The sequence below is a fragment of the Oreochromis niloticus genome, linkage group LG4 (assembly GCF_001858045.2).
Source record: "Oreochromis niloticus isolate F11D_XX linkage group LG4, O_niloticus_UMD_NMBU, whole genome shotgun sequence".
NCBI classification, from domain to species: Eukaryota; Metazoa; Chordata; class Actinopteri; order Cichliformes; family Cichlidae; genus Oreochromis; species Oreochromis niloticus.
The window spans coordinates 20,538,266-20,559,245 of record NC_031969.2 but is presented as its reverse complement, the minus strand read 5'-3'; the positions used below and the strand labels follow the sequence as shown (position 1 = coordinate 20,559,245).

Genomic DNA, 20,980 nt, shown 5'->3' with positions numbered 1-20,980 from the left:
GTACTGTATGCCTACATGCAGTTTTTTAGCTGATTACTCCAGGGATTTTATTTCTGGTGTCTGTTTTGATGGCAGGGGCCCCCGTGCACCACATTAAAGAACAGAAAAATATTTGTTTCTGACTTTGATGATCTTAACTTGAGTTCCAGTCACCGCTGCATTCTACATTGATTTACTCTTTTTTACATATGGGTTGTATCACCTCTCTCATGTGTAACCTTTTTGTAGACATCATGCTCCTGTTAGCTGCCTCATGCTACAGTCATTAATGTTTTATTGGCTCACACTTCACAGCCCCCCCCCCCGAAAGCGCCTCATACATTTGTAATTTATGATCCCTGTGAGGTGCTGTTAGTCATTCTGCACTGATGTGTACGTTTTGTTGGGGAAAAGATTACATCCAGCATCTGACTGGTGAAGAGGTTTGCATTTGAAGACGTCCTCTGCTTGGAGGGTGTTTGCAGCAGCTCAGGGATTGAAACTGACCTAAAAAGTATAGCGAGCGTCTCAACTTCTCAAGCCTCTTGTGAGCCAATTGTAATTACACAGAGCAGAGCTGTGTCAGGCTGTAAGTTGTAGCTTTAGAAAAGTCTAAAGGATGGTGGAAACGGTGTCTACCAGAGTGGGATTGACACTCTTTAATCTACAATACCTAAATTTTCTGTCCCACAAAATGTGATTCTGTTATATAAGCTGCTCAAATACATTATATTTTATCCAGCTCAGTCTACAATTTCTATGATCATTATATCTGTTTTATTACATTCTGTTCTGCCTGATTTTCCTATTAACAAATCCAACATAATTATCTGTGCAATCAAGCCTCAAGAGTAACCACCCAAAATACTCAGCCCAGTGTTATCATGAGTCTTTTTTTCTGGGTCACTAAATATTCATGAACCCTCCAAGCACATTACAGATAGTTTTTAGACACAACAACAACAACAACAGGGACGTGGTCCTTTGAGACTCTGATTCCTATCAGAAAACACTTACAAAGTAGCTTCAAGCTCGAGTTCCCCATGAATATGTATGGCGTTCCTTCTTTGTGACTCTCAGGGAGGTAGATCAGCTAAAGACATTAACAAAGACCATATCTTTTTCTAAGTGCCCTGCTGGAGGATTAGCAGCATCTTGTCAGGGCTGAATATCTTGGGTTTCTCCTCAGGGATCAGGGAATTAGAAGGTCATCAGCAACTCTCAGAATACCCCAGAGGGGATGATGTTAGGAGGAGGCTTTTCAGCATTGCCACAGCACCGACTGATATAATGCGCACTGGCATAGTAGAACAACGAGGGGCATCTTGACCTCCTCAAGCAGACATTAACTCGCAGAAAAAAGGAATTCAATGTGAGGAAATGCAGTGCTGTGCAAAAGTCTTGAGCCATCCTTTGTCTCTTTATATTTTGCTTCCTAGTAGCCCGTCTTTCATTTCATTTTTCACCTGGTTTTCAACAGGTGTTTTAAAGTTTTTCTTTGGACATTGGCTGCTTTTTAATTTAATCATCTTTTTTCAATTGTTTGTTAAAACACTAAACACTGACTTATGAATCATTCAAGCATAAAAAAAGCACCTAAATCGAGGGATGAACCTTGAAACATTAAAATGGTAAAAACTTCCTCCTTTGAAACATTTGATTGCACTCGAGCAAGCCCCAAGCTTAAAAAAATACTTAGCTAATATTTGCCTCTGTGACCACAGTAACGGTGGTGTTTTAATGCATCTGCTATATCTGCACGCACGCACACACACACCATATGGCTATTTCTTTGAGGACATTAATGAATGCACTCCCAGGCCACTAAACCTAACTCCCTGCTAAAACCCACACTGTACCTCACAAAGAGAGCCATATGAGTAAAAAATGCAAGATCACGAAAGCTTCAGATAGATATTGGTAGCATAAGGGGTGACTTACATGTTTAAAATAACAGAATTTTGAATAACAGGAAATAAAAAAAACAGATGGAGATAGAAGAATTAAAGTAATAAGAAATCATAGAAAGAGGGTGGAAGGGAGACATGATGTAAAGCTAAGTAGGAAATATAAATGAAAGGAAAAGGGATGGAGATGAATAAAAAATGAAGAGAAACATGGAAAAATTTGGAAGGGAAAAAAGAAAGTAATTAAAGAGAATAAAAAGTGAAAGAAGAGTAAAAGAAGAGAAGTCAAATGAAAGGAGATAGGATAGATTCAAAACTGAAAGGAAATAAGGAAGCAGTAAAAAGGAAACAATGAAAAAGTAGGAAAAGTGAATTTCTTGAATCAGTTTGTGTCATTTCAATTTTAGGTCATTTCAGTACAACAACTTGTGCTTTTAGTTGAAATGTTCTCTACCCTTGGTACTCGAGAGTCAAGTTTGGGTACTCTCGAGTAATAAAATAGGCCACAGATGTTAAGCAATGTGTTTCAGTGTACAGGGAATTTTCTCATTTGGACTACCTGGTATGAGTTTTTCCCGTTTTTTGGATCTGCCACATGAGTTTACAAACATTTTTCAGCATATAGTAAGCTAGCTATAGTTTCAGCTGAGGAGCAGTGAAACCAAAGCTAGATTACTTCATTGTTTCATCTCGGATTTCCCCCAACTTGTACAGACTCTTATTCATTGAATTTAATGCGTTAGATCAAGGGTCCTCAATCCCAGTCCACGAGGGCCGGTGTCCTTGCAGCTTTTAGATGCATCCTTGATCCGTCACAGCTGATTTAAATGGATAAATTACCTTCTCAACATGTCTTGAAGTTCTCCAGAGGCCTGGTAATGAACTAATCATGTGATTCAGGTGTGTTGACCCAGGGTGAGATCTAAAACCTGCAGGGACACCGGCCCTCGTGGACTGGGATTGGGGACCCCTGCATTAGATGGTCTGTCAAGTAGCTACAACCTATAATCACTATAAAGTAAAGTCTTATTTTTTTATTTTTTTTCTCATTAACACTGTGAGTTGAGGTTTTTTTGTCTCAGTTGTGCCTCTTTTTTCTAATCTAAAGACGGGCAGTAGCAAGAAAAGACAGACAGTTCTGCACAATAAAGTCTTTTAATATTGCTCATATTTATCTTCCTCCATTCAGTGTTTACCAAGCTCACATAAACTATAAAACTCATCCGATCCCTTCAAACACTATTGTTTTAAAGAAAACTTTGATTTTCCAAAATATGTTTTCTACTTATTCCTGACGTAACACTTTTTAACCACTTGTTGTGTTTTTTTTCTTCTCTTTTTTAACATTGTTAAAGTAGGGAGACCCTAACTTGAGAGACAAATGAACACACACACAGATCATCATTTATCTGCTTCTTGCTGTGTTTACATTATAAGTGACCGAACAGTCAGTGCTTATCATTTTTCTCCAGGTTTCCCAGCACAAAGAGGCTGAGATGAATATTGGCACCTCCCTGCCTGAGAACCACGGTCTTTAGGTAACTCATACAGAGTGTATTACCCACTCTGTATGAGCTACTGCCTTAGGTGGAGGAGTTAGAGTATATCTGGGTTTTGTTAATGTGTGGCAGAAAAGCAGTGGGGGATTGACAAATGGATAGTAGCAGCATATTCAGTGACACAAACAATGTACACGTATACAGTGCAGTGAAGAAAGAGCTGAGTGTGTCGGTAATGGTGTCGATTTACCCTTGACCTATGGCCACAAGCTGTGGGTAGTGACGGAAAGAATGAGGTCGTGGATACCTAAAATACAGAAAAGAGCTTCCTCCAGGTTTTGTCGGACCTCACCCTTTGAAATAATATGAAGGACTTTGTCTTAGAGCAGAGACTCACTGTAGAGCCTCAACTTCTCAAACCTCTTCTGTATAAAAATGAGCCAGCTACAGTTTTTTTCCTTTTTCTTTTTTGTATGGAGATTCTGGGGCAGACCAAGGACACCCTTGACTGGCCTGAGAATGCTTCAGTTTTTCTGAGAGCTAGAGGAGGTGGGTGAGAAGAGAGAAGTCTGGGCAAAGCTTCCCAGACATGGATGGATGGATGATGGGGTGGTAATGGCAGGTGGTCGGGTCTCCTACTAAAGTAGATCTAAAGTCTAATGACTAAAGTCACTCAAAATGTAGACTGTAGAACTTGTGTCCCATAAGTCTGAGCTTTGTGGTTTTGGTGAAATGTCTTGATGTCTACTAGAATAAATGTTGTGACATTTCTTGCAGACTTTTATGTTCCTCTCAGGAACAAATGTACTAACTCTGGTGAAAAGTATCATTTTTATTAGCTGTTTTTTTTAAGTCGATGGTTCAATAAGTGTAGATGGTTCACCACCACGTGACTGTTGGTATGAAGTTCTTTTTATGAAATGCTGTTAGTTTTACCAGATGTAACAAGACTCGGTCTTTCCAAAATTTCAACTTTTGTCTCATCAGTCCACAGAATACCTTCCCAAAAGTCTTTGGGATCATCATGATGATGTTCTTAGTTCAGAATTCACAATTCAACAATAACCTTAAGACGATACAAGACGACTAAGACAAGGTCTGCAGTTCTTTAGATGTTCTTGGAATAAGTTTGGTAGGCCAGCCAAGGTCAGTCAAGGACGTTGTTTCTTTAGATCATGGCATGATGTGTTCCTTTTTTAGATCTTTTGGCCTAGTTCACTTTGTCAGGATGGTTTTATTTATTACTTTTTTTTACATGATGATCATGGAAGAAAGCACACGGAATAATTGTGATGTTTACTTTCTCTCTTAGGACTACACAGTCCACAGTATGTCCACAGTCAGATGAACATATGGACTACAGTGACTAGGTTAAAAATAAATATTCCTGTAAATGATGAGTCTTGATTTTTTTTTTTTTTTTTTTTTTTTTTTTTTTAATTTGAACCAAATCTTTTTTTGTATAATTTTGACAAAACAAAAACCTGATGGAAGGGTGTGAAACCTGCTGTCAAGACTAGGCCAACCTCAAACCTGCCAGGTCCGTTTGGCTGAGCATCACTGAGCTGTGTTAGAGCAGATTGAATCAGATCAGAGGAATGTCTCCGTAAGATAAAAAAAAAACAAAAAAAAACAGAGGCAGGTAAGGAGAGCAAAGGGGGTTAATCCTTTGGAGGAAAAAGGCGAGGCTTCTTCAAAAAGGGGCCAAAGTAAGGTGCACACATGCAATATTGATTGAGTGGAGAGGAGACTGTGGATGGAAGAGACTAGAGGATGAGGTGGAAAATATTGTTAACCAGTTGTCCTCAGATACACACACATACACATCAGGGTGCTTCTGCCATATACAGGAAAATGTTGTAAATTTTAGCTACTGTCATTTACATCACTGCTTACCTACATCATTTCTGGCTTTCATTTTCAGAATAAAGTCCTGAACATTGATGGAGTCAAGGTGAAGCTCCAGGTAAGAAATCTAATTTATTAAGATAATATTCTAAAAACATAGTCTGGTATGTAACCTGTCCCTACAAAGGTGCAGATTACTGAAAGAAATCTTGAAATGCATGCCACATTTATTTATTTATTTATTTATTTATTTATTTATTGTTAAATAAACAGGTTGATAGGTTGAAGTCATCAGCACAGGTCTGTCATAGAGAGTAGAAAACATTACTGCCATCGGAGCCAAACTCTGGGGAGATACAGTGCTGATGGGGGAGAAAGACTTAATGAGCCAATTCCACTGAGATTGGAAAACTTAGTATCAGCCAGGTGATTTCTGTTCAGTATTATGACCCAGACTGAGGTAAAAAATAAATCTGACACAAGAAATTGGTACTACTGTATATATCCAATCTATGGTATGATCTTCAAGCTGCAAATTGGGTAATATTTTTATACTGATGCTAATGGACCAAATTACAAATAGAGGTGGTTGCAGTGACCAAAGATGTTTTAGCATCTTTTAGTGAAATGGCCTGTGACTGGTTTGGTTTTGTCAATCATATCAATATTGTTACAAACCTTGCAAAAACTTTTGATACTCAGTATAGACAATCTCCCTAGCAACAGCAGACCGATGAAACTCACTAGCTGGTGATAAAATAGGAGCTTGAATGGGAATTAATTTACATAGTACCCACATTTTTCCACTGTACAGAAACATGACTTTAATTAATACCATCGTTTTTTGTTGTATGTGACAAGTACAAAGGAAATTATTTGCACACTAGCCAGAACAATTCTGATATGCAAGCTGCTGGTGTTGTTGAGAGCTACCAGTCTTTTTCAGTGCTGTGTTAGTAAGATAGTTTGAGTCCCATAGATCTAATTACCATATTCTATGCTTATCCAAAATCACAGAGTGAATTGAATGGGTGGTTTCACAGTGAGTGCCTTCCAGCTGAGTGAGCAAACATAAGGCTTATTAAAAAGACGGAAACTTCTTCTTCTATTCAATGATCACCTCCCTCTCTAATTATCTGCAGATCTGGGACACAGCTGGACAGGAGCGGTTCCGCAGTGTCACTCATGCCTACTACCGTGATGCCCACGGTGAGACACACATAAATACACACTTTAATATCTTTTCTTGATTATTATACTAATGATTTAACTTTGTTCTTGTCAAAAAGGTGTTATTATATGCAGCTGCCATTCAGCCATTATGCAATGAAAGCCAGTGAATTTGTATGCAAATTGTGAACTTTTTTTTTTTCCTGCCATTTGATGAATATTTTGCGAATGGCACCGGATTCGAGTTCATACACTGCACACAATGAAAGGGAGTGCTGATGTTTTCAAAGACAATGCATTGCCATCAAACTATAGTTTTACAGCAGTTGTATTTCACAGCCTTTTTCGTATCAAAGCATAGAAGAGATTGCTTTTGTTCCACGCTGCAGAATTGTCAAGCGCTGAAGCTTTATAACACTTCAGCTGAGATAGAAGGGCAGCAATTTCAGGATTTGGGGACTCTCTGATGATGTGTAATCAGTCATCACATATGGGTGTGAGTCAGCATGTGTTTATGTCTACTTTGTATTCATCTTGATGTCATTAGTCACTATGTAAGTTAATTAGAAAGCTCTTAGTTGTGACATTACATTGAGTTATCATGAAGTTGGTAATCATGTTAAAAGTCTTTTTTGGAAGTGTCTTTGATCAAATGTGAATAACCTGTTGTATGATACACTAAATCCGAACAAAAATACTCTGATTTCTCAGGCTTTTTCCTATCCAGGATCTTATCCTTACTAAATAATGTTCACCAAGGAATTACTGAATAAAAATGACTGTTTAATTCAGATTTCTAAGCAGACCTAACCTGTCTTTAAGTAAATATCAGCTCTGCTTCTATGTTTTGTTTTGTTTTGTTTTTTCTGCTTGATATTCACTGAATGTTTCAGTATGTGTTTGTAATTTTGTGCGCTTATGTGAATGCATCACTTCCTTTCATCTTATAATCTCGGGGCATTTGGGGATTCTTGTGGGATCAACCATCTGGATCAGTGTGCCTGTTTAAATCAATTTAAGTTTGTGGAACTTAAGCTGGGGTTTGGCTTGGTGTGTGACCAACTATGCATAAATGATAGAACAAAATCATCTGTTTCCGTGTATTATCTATGCTAGGGTTTGGCGGTCAGCCTGCATAATTACACCAGGTTTTGTTTCACCGAATTGTCTCTGTCTCCTGTAATAAGGGGACCCTAACAGACTTTTAGCAGGGTGAGTTTCAGGCAAGATGCCCTGGGGACACATCTTGTTTTCTGAAAACCACATCACGTATGTCTGGAATGTAGTCTTACTCATCTTTGTGTCGGAATTTTGTTATTTTTCCATTACTGCCGTGGAGCAAATGAGAGAATGTTCCAACATCCTAATCAACTTTAGATTCTTTTAATGCCGCTCTAAGAGCGTGTGTGAGACAAGAATTTAATAAAGCCTGAACTGCTATTGGAGAAAAATATCCAGGATGTGATGTGAATATTAAATTTTTTTGTGGCCACTGCAGCATTAATAAAACCGTGACAGGTTCAGTGGAATAGTGTAGACTTTTCTTTACACGAAACTCTTTCTTTGTGCCTATTGGCACAAAGAAAGTCCTTCACACATCGCTTCAAAACTCATGTTGATACCAAGCCTATAAGTGCTGCTGACTGTGAATCTGTGCAACGTTGTTTAATCTGAACAAACTCCCGTTTCAGGACCAGACTGTCAGTCGATTTTTGAAGTCTCTGAAGCGTTGTGCAAAAGGTCTGCTGTAGTGGTTCCCCAGCTTTCTGTGTGAGCTTTCTGCAAACAAAAGCTCACACAGTTTGATCTCCCTGTCTGTCTTCATGCTGTGTTCTGTGCTTCCCCCAAAGCCTGCAAACAAACCAGAGTTATTTCCAGCAGTGTAACTTTTTTTTCTGCTTCTTCATGTAACCAGGCAGCTGTTGCAGGTTTTGTTTGAAGCTGCTTTATACATCTGTCTACATCAATGTACTGCTAATGCAAAGAGACCTTGGGGCAAGGCTATGACTGAAATGGTACATAAATGTTTAAGTGCTTTACTGCACAAGGTGTTTTATTGTAGTTAATTTTGCAACTATATGCAAGCTGTATACCACAAGATTAAATGGAAAAGGTATATAAAACATGTTAAATTTTCTTTTCCAAATGTTATATCTTTAAAGTCCTGCATTAAATTGACTGCTCTTTAAGGTGGTATCCATGGGCAGCTTTGCACCACTCCCACAGCTCCTGTTGTTTGGATCATTCTGTGGAATTCCTGTTCTGAAATCTTGCTTACAGACAACAAATATCAACTTTTGTGTCAGATTGGTCCAACCCCATTGTTGAAGATTATCACCGAGAAAGAGAGAGCTTCTCTGACTACAACCTAGAGACTAAATCCCAGCCTTCAATTGAAGAGCAAGCATTCTCAAGCCCAAAGGCAGCGCCCATGCTCTGCATTTATTTCCGCATGCACACCACATTCATTGTGAAGTCGTCCTCCAGGGTCAGACTTTTAATGTTTTGTTAATGCTACAGTTCTACTGTAACATCACAAGGCATCATTGAGCACATTAATAAAGCAGTTTGAGCCTAACAAACATCATCACTACTCACCAACCTGGTGTTCTGTATCATCTTCCTTAAAATGCAGTCATAATACAGATGCAGTCAGAATGGGGTGATCTGAAAATTGCAGCAATGCTTGAAGCGGTCAGCAGGTGCACAATGAGACAAGCAAATTAGATATGATTTTTGGTGGAGTTGCAGATCCTATTGACCAAACCTTGTACTATATCCAATGCCAAAAACCACACAAGAAAATTGCCAAAGTCCCCAAAACTGATCAGACCCACAGGTAACTGTAACTGTTTTATGATTCTTTTGTGACATTTTGGCATTTCCATGTATTTCCACTTAATTCAGTTTGGAAAAGTCCAACAATTCCTTCTTTTCCCTGTTTACACACAGTGGATATGCACTTCTTCATGAAGCTGAAGTGGACAATTATAAATGAAGCCATTTTTCACTGAAATAATATTTAGGCTATCGGAGTAGAGCTGGAGCGAGGGGCTCCGCAGCTAAAGTGGCACCGCAGAGAGAGAAGTGTAGGAGCACAAAGAGACTCTGAATTAGGAATTGCTCTGCAAGAGGACATGGAGAGAACGGCATGAAGAGAGGATTATTTTAGATGTTGGTGGATGGGCAAGGTATTTGGTGTGTGGGAGAAAAATGCAGACAGTCATCAGGTATTTTTCAGCTCAATTCAAAAGAAAATCTGTGGTTATTGTTTCAGCACTGGGACATTTCCTGTAGTTTAAATGTTTATGCCTTATCTACACAAGCACTTTATTAAAACCAGCATCAGAACAAATTATGATTCAAGACAGACAGAATAGAAGAAGTGGGCTAAAACAGAAGCATTTCAGTTCAGCAAAAATTCTCTCTTTAGTATTAAAAATTTCATTTGTCCTGAACCAAGCTACATCTCTAAAATATATACATGCCATTTGGTGTAGAAGAAGGGATTAGTTAATCCCATTCTTTCAAGATATTCAGACTGCATAAAAATTAACTCCTCAGTGGGGAGTCACACTTGGAGCTGCTCTTAATTAAGGAGTAAGGTAGAAACACACTGATAAGCTCCAAATGCCCTCAGCTGTCTCAGATGGAAGGACACTAATCTTCTGCAACATTTTTACCACTGTCAGATCTATGTATGCCTGTCACGGGGTCTTTTCTGCTTAGTGATGGACAATTTTATACCAGCTTTTACAACAAAACCTCCAAAAATGCTCCTATTTGGTAGTCTGTCTTTTTTATAATTTATAAATAATGGAGCACCGTTCAGAAACGAGTACAAAGTCATCTACAACCTTTCCCCCAAAACCATTTCTTTCTGTTACCGAGTCCATCCTGAAATGATGAGTGAGGAAAGAACTTGGATTTGTATGTGTAGTGAGTCCACAATCGCAGAGATGGTTTGGACACTCATTTAAGGTGGTGTACTGTTCACTTGGACAAGAAACTAAGTCAATGGGCCATATTGGAACTGAGTCTAAATACACGTCAGGGAGAAGGGTAATGCATAGGTCAGACAATAATGGGAAAGGGGAGAGAATGGATATAGGAAAGAATAACCTTCAAAATATAAGAGGAATCGACAGAAATAAAGAAATTCGCATGTATAAACAAGAAGAGCCAGGCAGGCAGGAAAACAACTCAAGGGTAGAGCCAATAAAAGTCTAAAAATACACATTTTACAGCATAAACTGACATGAAAGTTGTGAGTATGCTTTCATAATAAAGATTCTTCCATTACCTATTAGTCTAGCTCTGTCTTGGAGCCACAGTGGTGGGAAGTGGTCCCCTATTTCATCTTAATAGCTTTGCTGTTTTTCTTTAATTGTTGCTTTTTATCAGTTCCCTTCTTCTATCCTCACAATCTCTTCATTTAAAGCGTAGCTTGACTGTGCCATGTGTTCTACAGTGCAAAAACCTTCAGATTTGTGAGGGGAAGATACTAACCGAACATCTGAAGCTGACACCTGCTGACATTTTAACATTAGTATTAGAAAAAAAGCTGGATAAGATGTTGAATTCAGATAGCGGAAAGCCATCCAATAAAACGGAGACTTGCAGGTTATGATTTTAATGTGTCCTGACTTCATCCACTTAGTGGTGACCAATTGCAAAAGAGCGAGAAACACCTGCAGCACAAGTCTGGCAGACCTCAGCTTTGTTACATAGCTGTCAGTCCTCATCGTGTTCATCCCTCCTTGGGCGCTTCCTTTCTCAGCTGCAGTGTCTTGCTGCTTCTTGAGAATCTTCAGGTAAACTGCTACATAGTTAGAACAGCTCTCTGTATTTCACTTATATTCATTAGGATGCTTGAAAATATTAAACGTATCCTGCTTTTATATGTTTTTGTTTGCAAAATTACGTTGGTGCTCATATGAAGTAATGCATCAATGTTAAAGTTGTTTTTTTTAATGCCACAACTTTTTACATGGGATCTTTTGCTTTGTTTCTTTCAGCTCTTCTCTTGCTGTATGACGTCACCAACAAATCATCCTTTGACAACATACAGGTTAGTTAATTTCTTGATTAAATAATTGTGTCCATAAAACAAAATAGTACTCACTTTTTTGCAAGTACGCAGTATGACCACATCACTTGTCCATTTCAAAATTCACCTTAAAAATACTGTATGTAAGTGATCAGAGTCGAGGATGAGAGGAAGCTGCTAGTGAAGACGTCTGGGGTGGGTCAGGGACACGGGTTTCTATCCCTGACGTGTGCTTTTCACTAGTCTTTAAATACTGAAAGGATCTGACTGGATCAGGGCCACAAATGTCAAAAAATCATCTGTGACATCTCATACATTATTCATCGTCGCTGGAATAAGTGGAAGTACAATCTGACTTTGTAATGCTGAACAACATCATGACAAAATGGCAATCAGTAAAATGGAGATTGATTACTATGACATTGTAATTTGTGGCCTTATGGAGTTCTTCCCATACTGTCCAGTGGGGGAAGTATGAATGAGGTCTGTGCAAAGGGGAGACTTGAATGAAATAACTAATCGGAACAGGAGTATGAAGGAAGACTGAAAGTTACTGAGTGAGGGGTAGCATGGTTACCTTATTGTCTAAACTTTGTCATATTTCTCAGGAGCATAGTGACTATTTGAATTTTTAAGTGAAAAATATTTTTTACAAATGTAGTTAACTTAGTTTATTTTATGAATCACTAGGGGGGCATCTGTCGGCCACATTTGGCCTTATCGTTAGGCACCTAGGCCAGTAGCACTAATATTGGCCAGTAGGTCAATATCAGTATTTCTGCAAGGTCATCTTAAAATTCTCTTTTTGTCTACTAGGAAGTAATGGATGCACTCGGACAGCAGGGGCACTCAAAACAGATTAGATGATGAAGGATTAAACTAATAATAATCACATGACCACTTGTGTATATGAAACCATTTATTATTGTTTTTATAATGAGACTAACTCAGTCCAGAACTTGTTGTGGGCTTATAGTTTTGCTTAAACGCAGCAGTTAGATCCAGTCAGTCTGTTTAAATCCCAAATTGCAGGATAGTGTTTTCTTCCCTGAACTTTCTTTATTGATTCATAGATTTCAGAACAAAACTGATATTTTCTGCCGTATATTAATTATGTTATATACTGTGTTAAAAGAACAAGCAAAACTCTTGCAGTTAGAAATCAAAAAAGAACACAGCAGGGGAGGACTTGAAAAGATGCACTTAGTCTATAAAGAAACCAATTTGTTCCAATATTTAAATGGGAAAAATATTTTTCATTGATGTTAGGAGCACAGGCTAAACAATATTACTCATTATCATAAATACATTTAAATCATTTGACAATTTGGCACCAGTAAGTGTGAAATAACTGTCAGAAAGGGCTGCAAAATGGCAGCTTTTGCAGAAACCTCTTTCACCCATTACCCTCTTCAGTAATAATGGTTGTCAAAAGAGATAGAGCTGTGCCAGCTGGTGTCACTTTGTAATCATAGCACTTGTTCCCCTCTGTGTAATAAGTATAACCTGCAGCACAAGGGGACACAATTTGCAATTGCTTTAATTTACAGTGACCAAAAAAGGATTCTTTCAGTGCACCAAAGGGCTTGTTAAGGCACGAAGAGCCTGTTTGTTACCAGCCTGTGCTAGAGAAATGTGATGTGCCTATCTGCCCTGTGAGATCACTGAAGCAGGAATGATGCTTCTCAAGTCCAGATTTGAACAACAGCTAAAGTGGGAGTGGGGGCGGGGGTTGGGGGGGTTATGTGAGTACAGAATGCAGAGAGGAAGGACTGATACGTTGGCAAAGCGGTAACACAGGGGAGTACGAGTAGCAAACTGTCAGCTATCTGACACAAAATCTAGCTAGAACAGGCCTCTGGCCCTTGTCTTCATGGTCCAACACACAGTGCTTCGGGCTATTTTTTATATGGAAGTCTTTACTGTCCCAACAATCTCCAGATTGTGAGGACACCGATGGGTATACCTGCATACTGCTCTAACCTGCTGTGTAACAAATTTGACTTTTTCACTACATATTTACTGTATATATTTCACGAGAAACACCAGATACTAACAAACACTATTAGTTAAAAAAAATAATTAATCAATTAATATTTATTCTTGCAAATCAATAAGATATATTAGCACAAAATCTAACAAATTACCATAGAAATTTCTTAAACTCAGTGTGAGACTTTCTTTCATTTGTCCCAAATCTAAATGTATTTAACAAAGATAAAGGACAACACTCAGATTTGAAGACTGCAAACTGATTAGAAAAGATTTAAAAGGGAGTGCAGCAAGATAGAAGTGTAAAATGCATCTCTGTATTAATTGTGACATTAATTGTGCCAATATTCTTCACTTCTTATTGCATTACTTTGAAAAACCAAGCATACATTATTCAGTGAAGTGCATGTACAAACATACCATATTTAAGAATGACTATAAATGAGCCTGAAAGCACTTTATTTTAGTAAACTAAGTGAGACTAGTTGTGTAGACTTATTGTTGTACTTATTTGCTTTGGATATCTGAGATAGGTAATCATTTTCGGAGGCTCTGGAGCATTTTTGTATTTGTTTAGATTATTAACTTATAATTTACTGTTCAGGCCAACTTGGATCAAATTAACCAGTTTGCGACCCATGAGCAAATATAAGTTTGAGACCTCTAGCTTAGTGTGCTGCAAACATTGTTACATGTATACATGTAAGCTTGGTGCAAAATGATAGATGAAAGGTGTCAGTTCACATCAGGTAATGGATCAGGTTTCATGGCAGCTTGTTAAATAACTGTAGCTTCTTGAAAAAAACAAACGTGTAAATTGCCTCAAAAAGGTCAGAGAGAACACCAAAGTCAGCCTGATTTATTCTTTGGAGAGTATGGATATCTGATGGACCTACAGCCTGAGTAGACAATCAGCCCCTTTGCATGCTTTAAATATAACTCAATTCTCCAAGTTAAACAAATGGAGCAATTCACAGTATGGCCTTCCAAAAATCAAAATCTGCCACTGTTTTCTTCAAGTCTCCCACTTGTTTTCGCTCTTATCTAATTAAAACTCCCTATTTGTCTTGTTCATACAAGACTATTTTTACTTTTTAGAGTTGTAAATGTAGGCACAAATAGTATGATAAGCGAAGTTAAACGAACAGCTTGACTTTCTGTCTATTTTTGGTTGTCTTGTTTGATGTTTCACAGCTTGGTGGAGTCCCCCCACCACCACTGCCCCCGAGATTGTTGACGTTTATTTAATACAGTTATAGTCTCCTACTGATACATTTACACTAATCCTCTGAGGCACAGATTGACAAGTCCTTCCCCACCCTGCTCAGCCTTCTCCCTCCCTCTTTCATATCCTTCCACCACTCTCACACTCAGTCAGTGTCTATTACAGGCAGGAGATATGTTGGCGGTAAGCTGCAGATGCCTGCTGGCATACTGCTGCCTAACGAGCACTAACTCATGTTAATGAACACTAATGGTGATGAATGCCACTCTGAAGGAGAAGCAGAAATGAGAGAGGCAAATAGTTCTCCTTTTCTCGTGCCCTCAGACCCGCTCCTCTCTGCAGTGTTTCGAGGACACAATTACAGCAGCGCATTAACATCATTCAAGCTGTCCATCATCTCGGAGAGAAAGACTCAACTTGTAAGGCAATAGAAGTCCAATCAGTTCATCTCATGAATGTTACATTTGAAATATCCAGCCGCTGTCACTTGGATTGTGTTTTAAGTGGTTTGAAGATAAAGTCAAATTCATCCACAAATGAATGTATTTCTTGTATGTGCGCTACATCTTAAACATCTGGCTGTTTCAGAGTTACTCAGGTGTTTCACGCCGTCCTGGCAAGCGCTATCAATCAGTGGTTTGTTTATATAATACACAGTGGCAAGTAACGCAAGTCTTTATTTTTGCAGAACTACACAACCCATTTAGTAAGATGATGAATGCCTTCTTGTCAGAAGTGGTGCTTCAGGGAGACTATAAAAGTCTATTTAGACCTCTGCCGCAAATTATTTGTCTGGGCTTGTGTTTTAAATAGCAGCCTGGCCCCTGTGGTGCCATCATTCAGGAGTAAGATCATTTGCTCTTTGTGGGAATTAGAGAGAGTGTCCAATCAAAATTATTCACTCCTGTCTGTTTGTCTGTTAATCGTCTAGTCATGAGAGATTTCCCCTCATCATTAACATCTGGAGCTTATAAAAAAGTTGGTCTTAAAATAGATATTCAGTCATTATTAGACCATTATAACAGCATGAGGTCAGGGCAAAATCTATAAAAATCGGTAGGTTAACATTTATGCTTTTTCTTCTGCAAGTCTACATTTTATTCTGGGATTCCTTTAAAGAAACGTTAGATAATTCATAGTTTTAAAAAAAAAAATGTCCCACAGCCTCTCAGTTAATCATCTGTCCTAAACAGAGATGTTTTAACTTCTCTGTCTTAAATGTCCGCTTTCTAAGTAGCTGCAACAGTGGCAAACTAACTGTAAGTGTTCTTAAGACCTATTTTCTCTTTCGTAAAACAAAATCCATACTTGGATTTACACACTACAGTTGCTTCAACACTTTTTGTACCTGAAGTGAAGCGTCTGTCAGTGAAATAGTTACATGGTTGCTTAGATACATAAAATAAGTAAGTTTACTTAACAGTTCTATTTAGTGTTTTGCGGTGTATATGACAATAAACTTCTTGAATCTTGAATCTTAAAGCTGAAGTCTCTGCCTCCCATTCTACTTTTAAGAACTCCAGGAACCAAAAGTAAGCCAGCAGTGTGAGAGCGAAGTGATCTGTGAGGATAATAAGATGCTATGTAGTCTTTAAGATATGACAGGGGCCTGATTATTCAAGATTTTGTATGTGACGAGAAGGATTTTAAATTCAAGTCAGAATTTAACAAAGGGCCCATAAAGAGCAGCTAATATGGGAGAAATGTGCTCTCTTTCTAGTCCCTGTCAGAATATAACTTCCTCTGAGATTATTCAAGTATTCTGATTCTGATACTCTCGCTGCAGCATTCTGGATCCACTGAAGGCTTTTCAGGCAGCTTTTAGAGCGAGCTGATGGTAATAAATTACAATAGTCCAACCTAGAAGTAATAAATGTGGGAACTAAGTTTTCAGAATCACTCTGATGTTTCTATTTTTATTTATTGCACAAAATATACAGGCAGGCCCTGTATACTTGCTTGATATGCATGCTGAAGGGTATATCCTAAACAAAAACGACTCCAAGATTCCTCACAGTGTTACTGGAGGCCAAGGTAATGCCATCCAGAGTAAATATCTGGTTAGACACTATGTTTCTAAGAAGTAACCAAAAGGTCACTAGTTTGATTCCAGCCAGAGACACAAATCCCTTCAGGGCTGCATCAAGAAGGGCATCTGGCGTAAAACTGTCAAATCAAACATGCAGGGCTATCCACTGTGGCCACCCCTTGTGACAAGGGAGCCAAAAGTGGCTTTTGAGTTGTGCTCAGAGGTCAATGAACTGGAAAGAGAGCGATCAGGTTTTAACAACCAACGTGTCTTGCCATTTATTTCATGGGATTTATACCACTTCTAATCCTGCATTTTTATTTCAAAATTAAAAAATTAAATCCCAGAGCTTTCTGATAACCTTAGGATTGATCAGTCCCCTGGCAGGGTTCAAAATTAATCTCTCCAATGACACACTGTGTCTGTTGGGATATTGACTATGCAGATCAGTCGCTCTAGCCTAGATTGAAATTTATTTTCCGCAAATGAAATGTAATGTTTCTTATTGAACAGTCTGGCTTTGGTACTGATCATTGAAAGATTAATTACCATCTAACTGCACTCGCATTGCAGATGTCCAAATGCCTGATCATGCTTACATGTCTGCATTGTAGAAACACAATGAAAGCAACGAGGGGGATTAAACCTTCATCTGTCTGTCTTCATTCATCTCTCTCGTTGTGTCCCCGGGGCATGGATTGGCTTCAAATGAAATGGCCGCCTGCCTACCACATTGCTGTTCGCTAAATGTCATGGCACCACTGCACCAGATGGTGATGAGGAAACTGTCATTAAATAATGCAGTGATATGAAGTCAAATACCATTCATTTCACAGTCTGTGGAGACTTTTGGCATTTTTGAAACGACCTGTTTCAAGCTTGCAGGTGTTTTATGTTGTTGTGCTTTGAAATCATCCTGATTATTCTGCACAGTCAGTTCCTCTGCAACTTAGTTACCTTGTCGCTCAGACATCACCTTTAAATTGGCGTCCTGCATGGAACATTATTAGTATGTCAGCTCCATTGCTTCCGCAGATTGCTGTAGTCATATATATGATGCAGCCAGTGGAGCGTGGATCTGCCGAGGCAAAGCGCCAGAGGAAAAAATGATGTACCATTGTTCAGGCAGCTGCTTTCTGTGGACATTTCCATTTACTTTGATGTCAGCCCCAAAGTGACAAAACAAATGGGGGCACTTACAGTACGTGCACACAAGCAATGTAAGATGAATGAAGACTCAAGATTTAAGTCGCTTGCTATTTGTTGTTGTTGAAGCAATTCCAGAAGAAGTGATATGACCAGAACCCCAGCGGATGGATTTATGTTACAGGTGCCTCATTAAAATAGCTTCAAAATCAGTGATTCTATGGGCCTTTTTCTCTTCCTCATCTCACCGCTTTTTGTTATATAACACCACATTTCTGCACCAGAAAGCTCCTTTTATGGTCCTCTGAGTGTATTGAAACTCTGCCGAAAGAAGCTCTTTACCTGTGAGGGGGCTGGCAAGTCAAAGGTCAAAGCCGTTTATCATATATTTTCAGAAGAGAAATATGATTTGACTGCCACTGTCTCTCCTTTAGCTTCCTCAAAAAGCATCATTACCCACTTAGAAGTTAAAGTAAAGAAAACAACTTAGTCATAAAAGAAAGTGCTCAATTCTCCTGTTATTATATCAACATTAAAGACAGTACAAGAAGTACAGGTATGCCTTTGCTGCATTCACACTTTCCTTGGCATAAAATATCTTCATCTGAAGGGATATATAGTTTATTTAGGAGTCGCTTTAAGGAGAAAACAAAAAGAAAAGAAAAGGAAAAGACAAAAAACCCAAATAAAGGGTTGAAAAAATTGGGGAAGGTTGTTTTATTATATTTTGTGTGAAATGTGTTTGCCCAAGGTGAGTCATGCAATTACCTTACACGTTGTTTCTCTGTGTCTGTATCATTTTATCTTCAGATAATGTCATTTTCCGTCGCACTGCCTCTTTTGTCTTTTTTTTGGAGGGTTGTGTCGCTACCTGGCATGAACAAAGGCAGAGGTGTCATTGTGTTTGTTGTGGTTATTCTGGCTTTTTATCACATTGGCGCTGTCCTTTTATCATCCAGACAGAGGGACCTCACACTGTTTGGTTTTCGATTATTTGTTTAAGCAGAAGAGAGCTGTCTTTAAAAAAAAAACAAAAAAAACCACTCGCACACATACATGAATTTGTGATGACATGAATTTAGAACAACACTATTAAATCAGTCGAAGCACAAAAACAAACAGCAATCAAAAGGAGTGTTAGCACTTCACGGGCTGATTATCCATTGTTTCTGGAACAGCTTGTGGCTCTTGTTTTTAAAAAAGATCCTTTTTTTTGCACGTTTTTAAAGATACCAGAAAGTAAACACTGGATTCATTTAATACAGCTGGTGTTTAAGTAGCTAACATCTTAGTATTCGTGCAAAGAGAAGCAACCCTCATACTATAAGCCAGACTTGGAGACACAATTTTTTCTCGCTTAGAAAATGAAAAAAAAAAATTTCTAAAATTTACACACTAACTTGGTTGACCTGGAAGTTGAAAAATTAATAGTGGATGTATAAAAGCATACCCCTCAAGGGCTTAAAAGAACCAGAACATTTAAATGTATAATTACAGTGCTGTACATGTTTGCTACCACCTACAATATGTGTTTACACAACACAGCTTGTTGTATTAGATTGCTCTTATTGTCTCATGTGTTAATTAGCCTGCAGCATGTCAAGGCAGTGGTACTGAATCAAAGATGTTCTGTCTTTAAAACAGAAGTATCTCAGCATAGGCCAAAGTCTTCCCACACAGGCTGACCCCATATCAATGTCTCAAAGTCAGCTAAATTTATATGTGGCTTAAGGTGTTCGTGGAGCTTTTCCACACTTTTAACTCTTTGTTTTATCACTTCCTATCACATCAACTTAAATAAAATATGTCCTTAGATTGTTTTTTATTTTTCCTCTCGACTAATAAGAAAACTAATTTTGGCCAAAAGTTCAACTTTTAAAGTTGACAATAACTAAACTAGGAAAACAGGCACAAAAATAAACCTGATGGAAGACACAGAGGGAAATGGAGATGAAGGCTAAACAACAGGAACACAAGGGGGAAAGGATAACCTGAAGCTCTGAACTATAAGCAATAATGACTAAAAAACAAAAACTAGACTGCAAAAGGTATTAAAACTTAAAACTAACAAAACCTTAGAATAAAAAGATGGCAAAACCAACAGGGAATAGCAACTAGAACAACAGACTAACAGACTAGCAGACAAGCAGAACAGACCCTAAAAGTTCATAATATGACACCCATTCAGTTTTTATATACCACCATGCGTGCCATTAAATTTGTTTCTCCTCCACAGACACCTCCTCCCTCCCTAAACCTGGTTTTGCCCACAGTTTCTTCTTGTTTAAAGAGAATTTTTCTCCCCACTTTCACAAAGTATTTCTTATAGGGGTTAATTTAATACTGTAGGGTCTTTACCTTACAGTATAAAGTGCCTTGAAGTGATTATTTATACAGCACCAACTCACAACAACAAACTTGAATGTATTCGAATTGAATTGGATAAGCAAAAGAAATTGAATTGAACTTAACTGGGGGATTACTGCAAGTCAAATTCCTGTCATGAGGTAATATTAGTTCTTTGTGATGAAAATCTAGCAAAGTGGCACATTTGCAGATATGTGACTTTTGTTCTTTTTCTATTGCAGCTTTGGAAACCTTAATCCACTTTGCAGTGAGTCAGTATTTTACTGCCACTTGGCATTTTGAACACTCCATTTCTTTCTCTTCAGAACATACTGAAACCTTAAATTACTGATTTTTCTCTTCGTTAGTCATGCATGCATAATTTGAAGAAACACAGGTCCATTTACAAGACCGGTGCCATCGAGTGCACTGGCAGGGTTTAAGAACTGATTTAAATTACTCCTCCAATAACTTCTTTTTCGTAACCAATTGTTCAAATCAGAGTGCTGAGGGGACCAGAGCATACCTCAGCTGTCATACCAGGCGAAGTAGGCTTCACCCGGGATAGGTCGCCAGTGTATTGCAAGGCTACAGAGAAACAGAAAACCACCCACACTCACATACACACCTACGGCCAATATAGAATCACCACTTAAACTAACAAGCATGGGAGGAAACCTGAGACACAGGCAACAGTGCAACTACTGCACCTCCTTGATTTGAGAATTTGTGTGAACAAATGCAGTAAAACATTATTTGACTTTACCTTTTCTTACTGTGACAGTGAAC

At 38.4% G+C, this 20,980-nt stretch overlaps 1 protein-coding gene across 3 annotated transcripts in view; it reads left to right on the top strand.

The window, feature by feature from the left end:
* LOC100707100 (ras-related protein Rab-26) overlaps window positions 1-20,980 on the top strand; it is a 58,194-nt gene that overhangs the window by 19,386 nt on the left and 17,828 nt on the right. For 2 of the 3 annotated variants that reach the window (XM_005454912.4, XM_003450070.5), the window contains 3 exons: window positions 5,310-5,351; window positions 6,376-6,442; window positions 11,422-11,474. In XM_005454912.4, the coding sequence (XP_005454969.1) occupies window positions 5,310-5,351; window positions 6,376-6,442; window positions 11,422-11,474 (162 nt within the window). Of the gene's footprint in view, window positions 1-5,309; window positions 5,352-6,375; window positions 6,443-8,709; window positions 9,015-11,421; window positions 11,475-20,980 lie in introns of those variants that run through there. The other variant, XM_005454913.4, reaches the window with a different exon arrangement.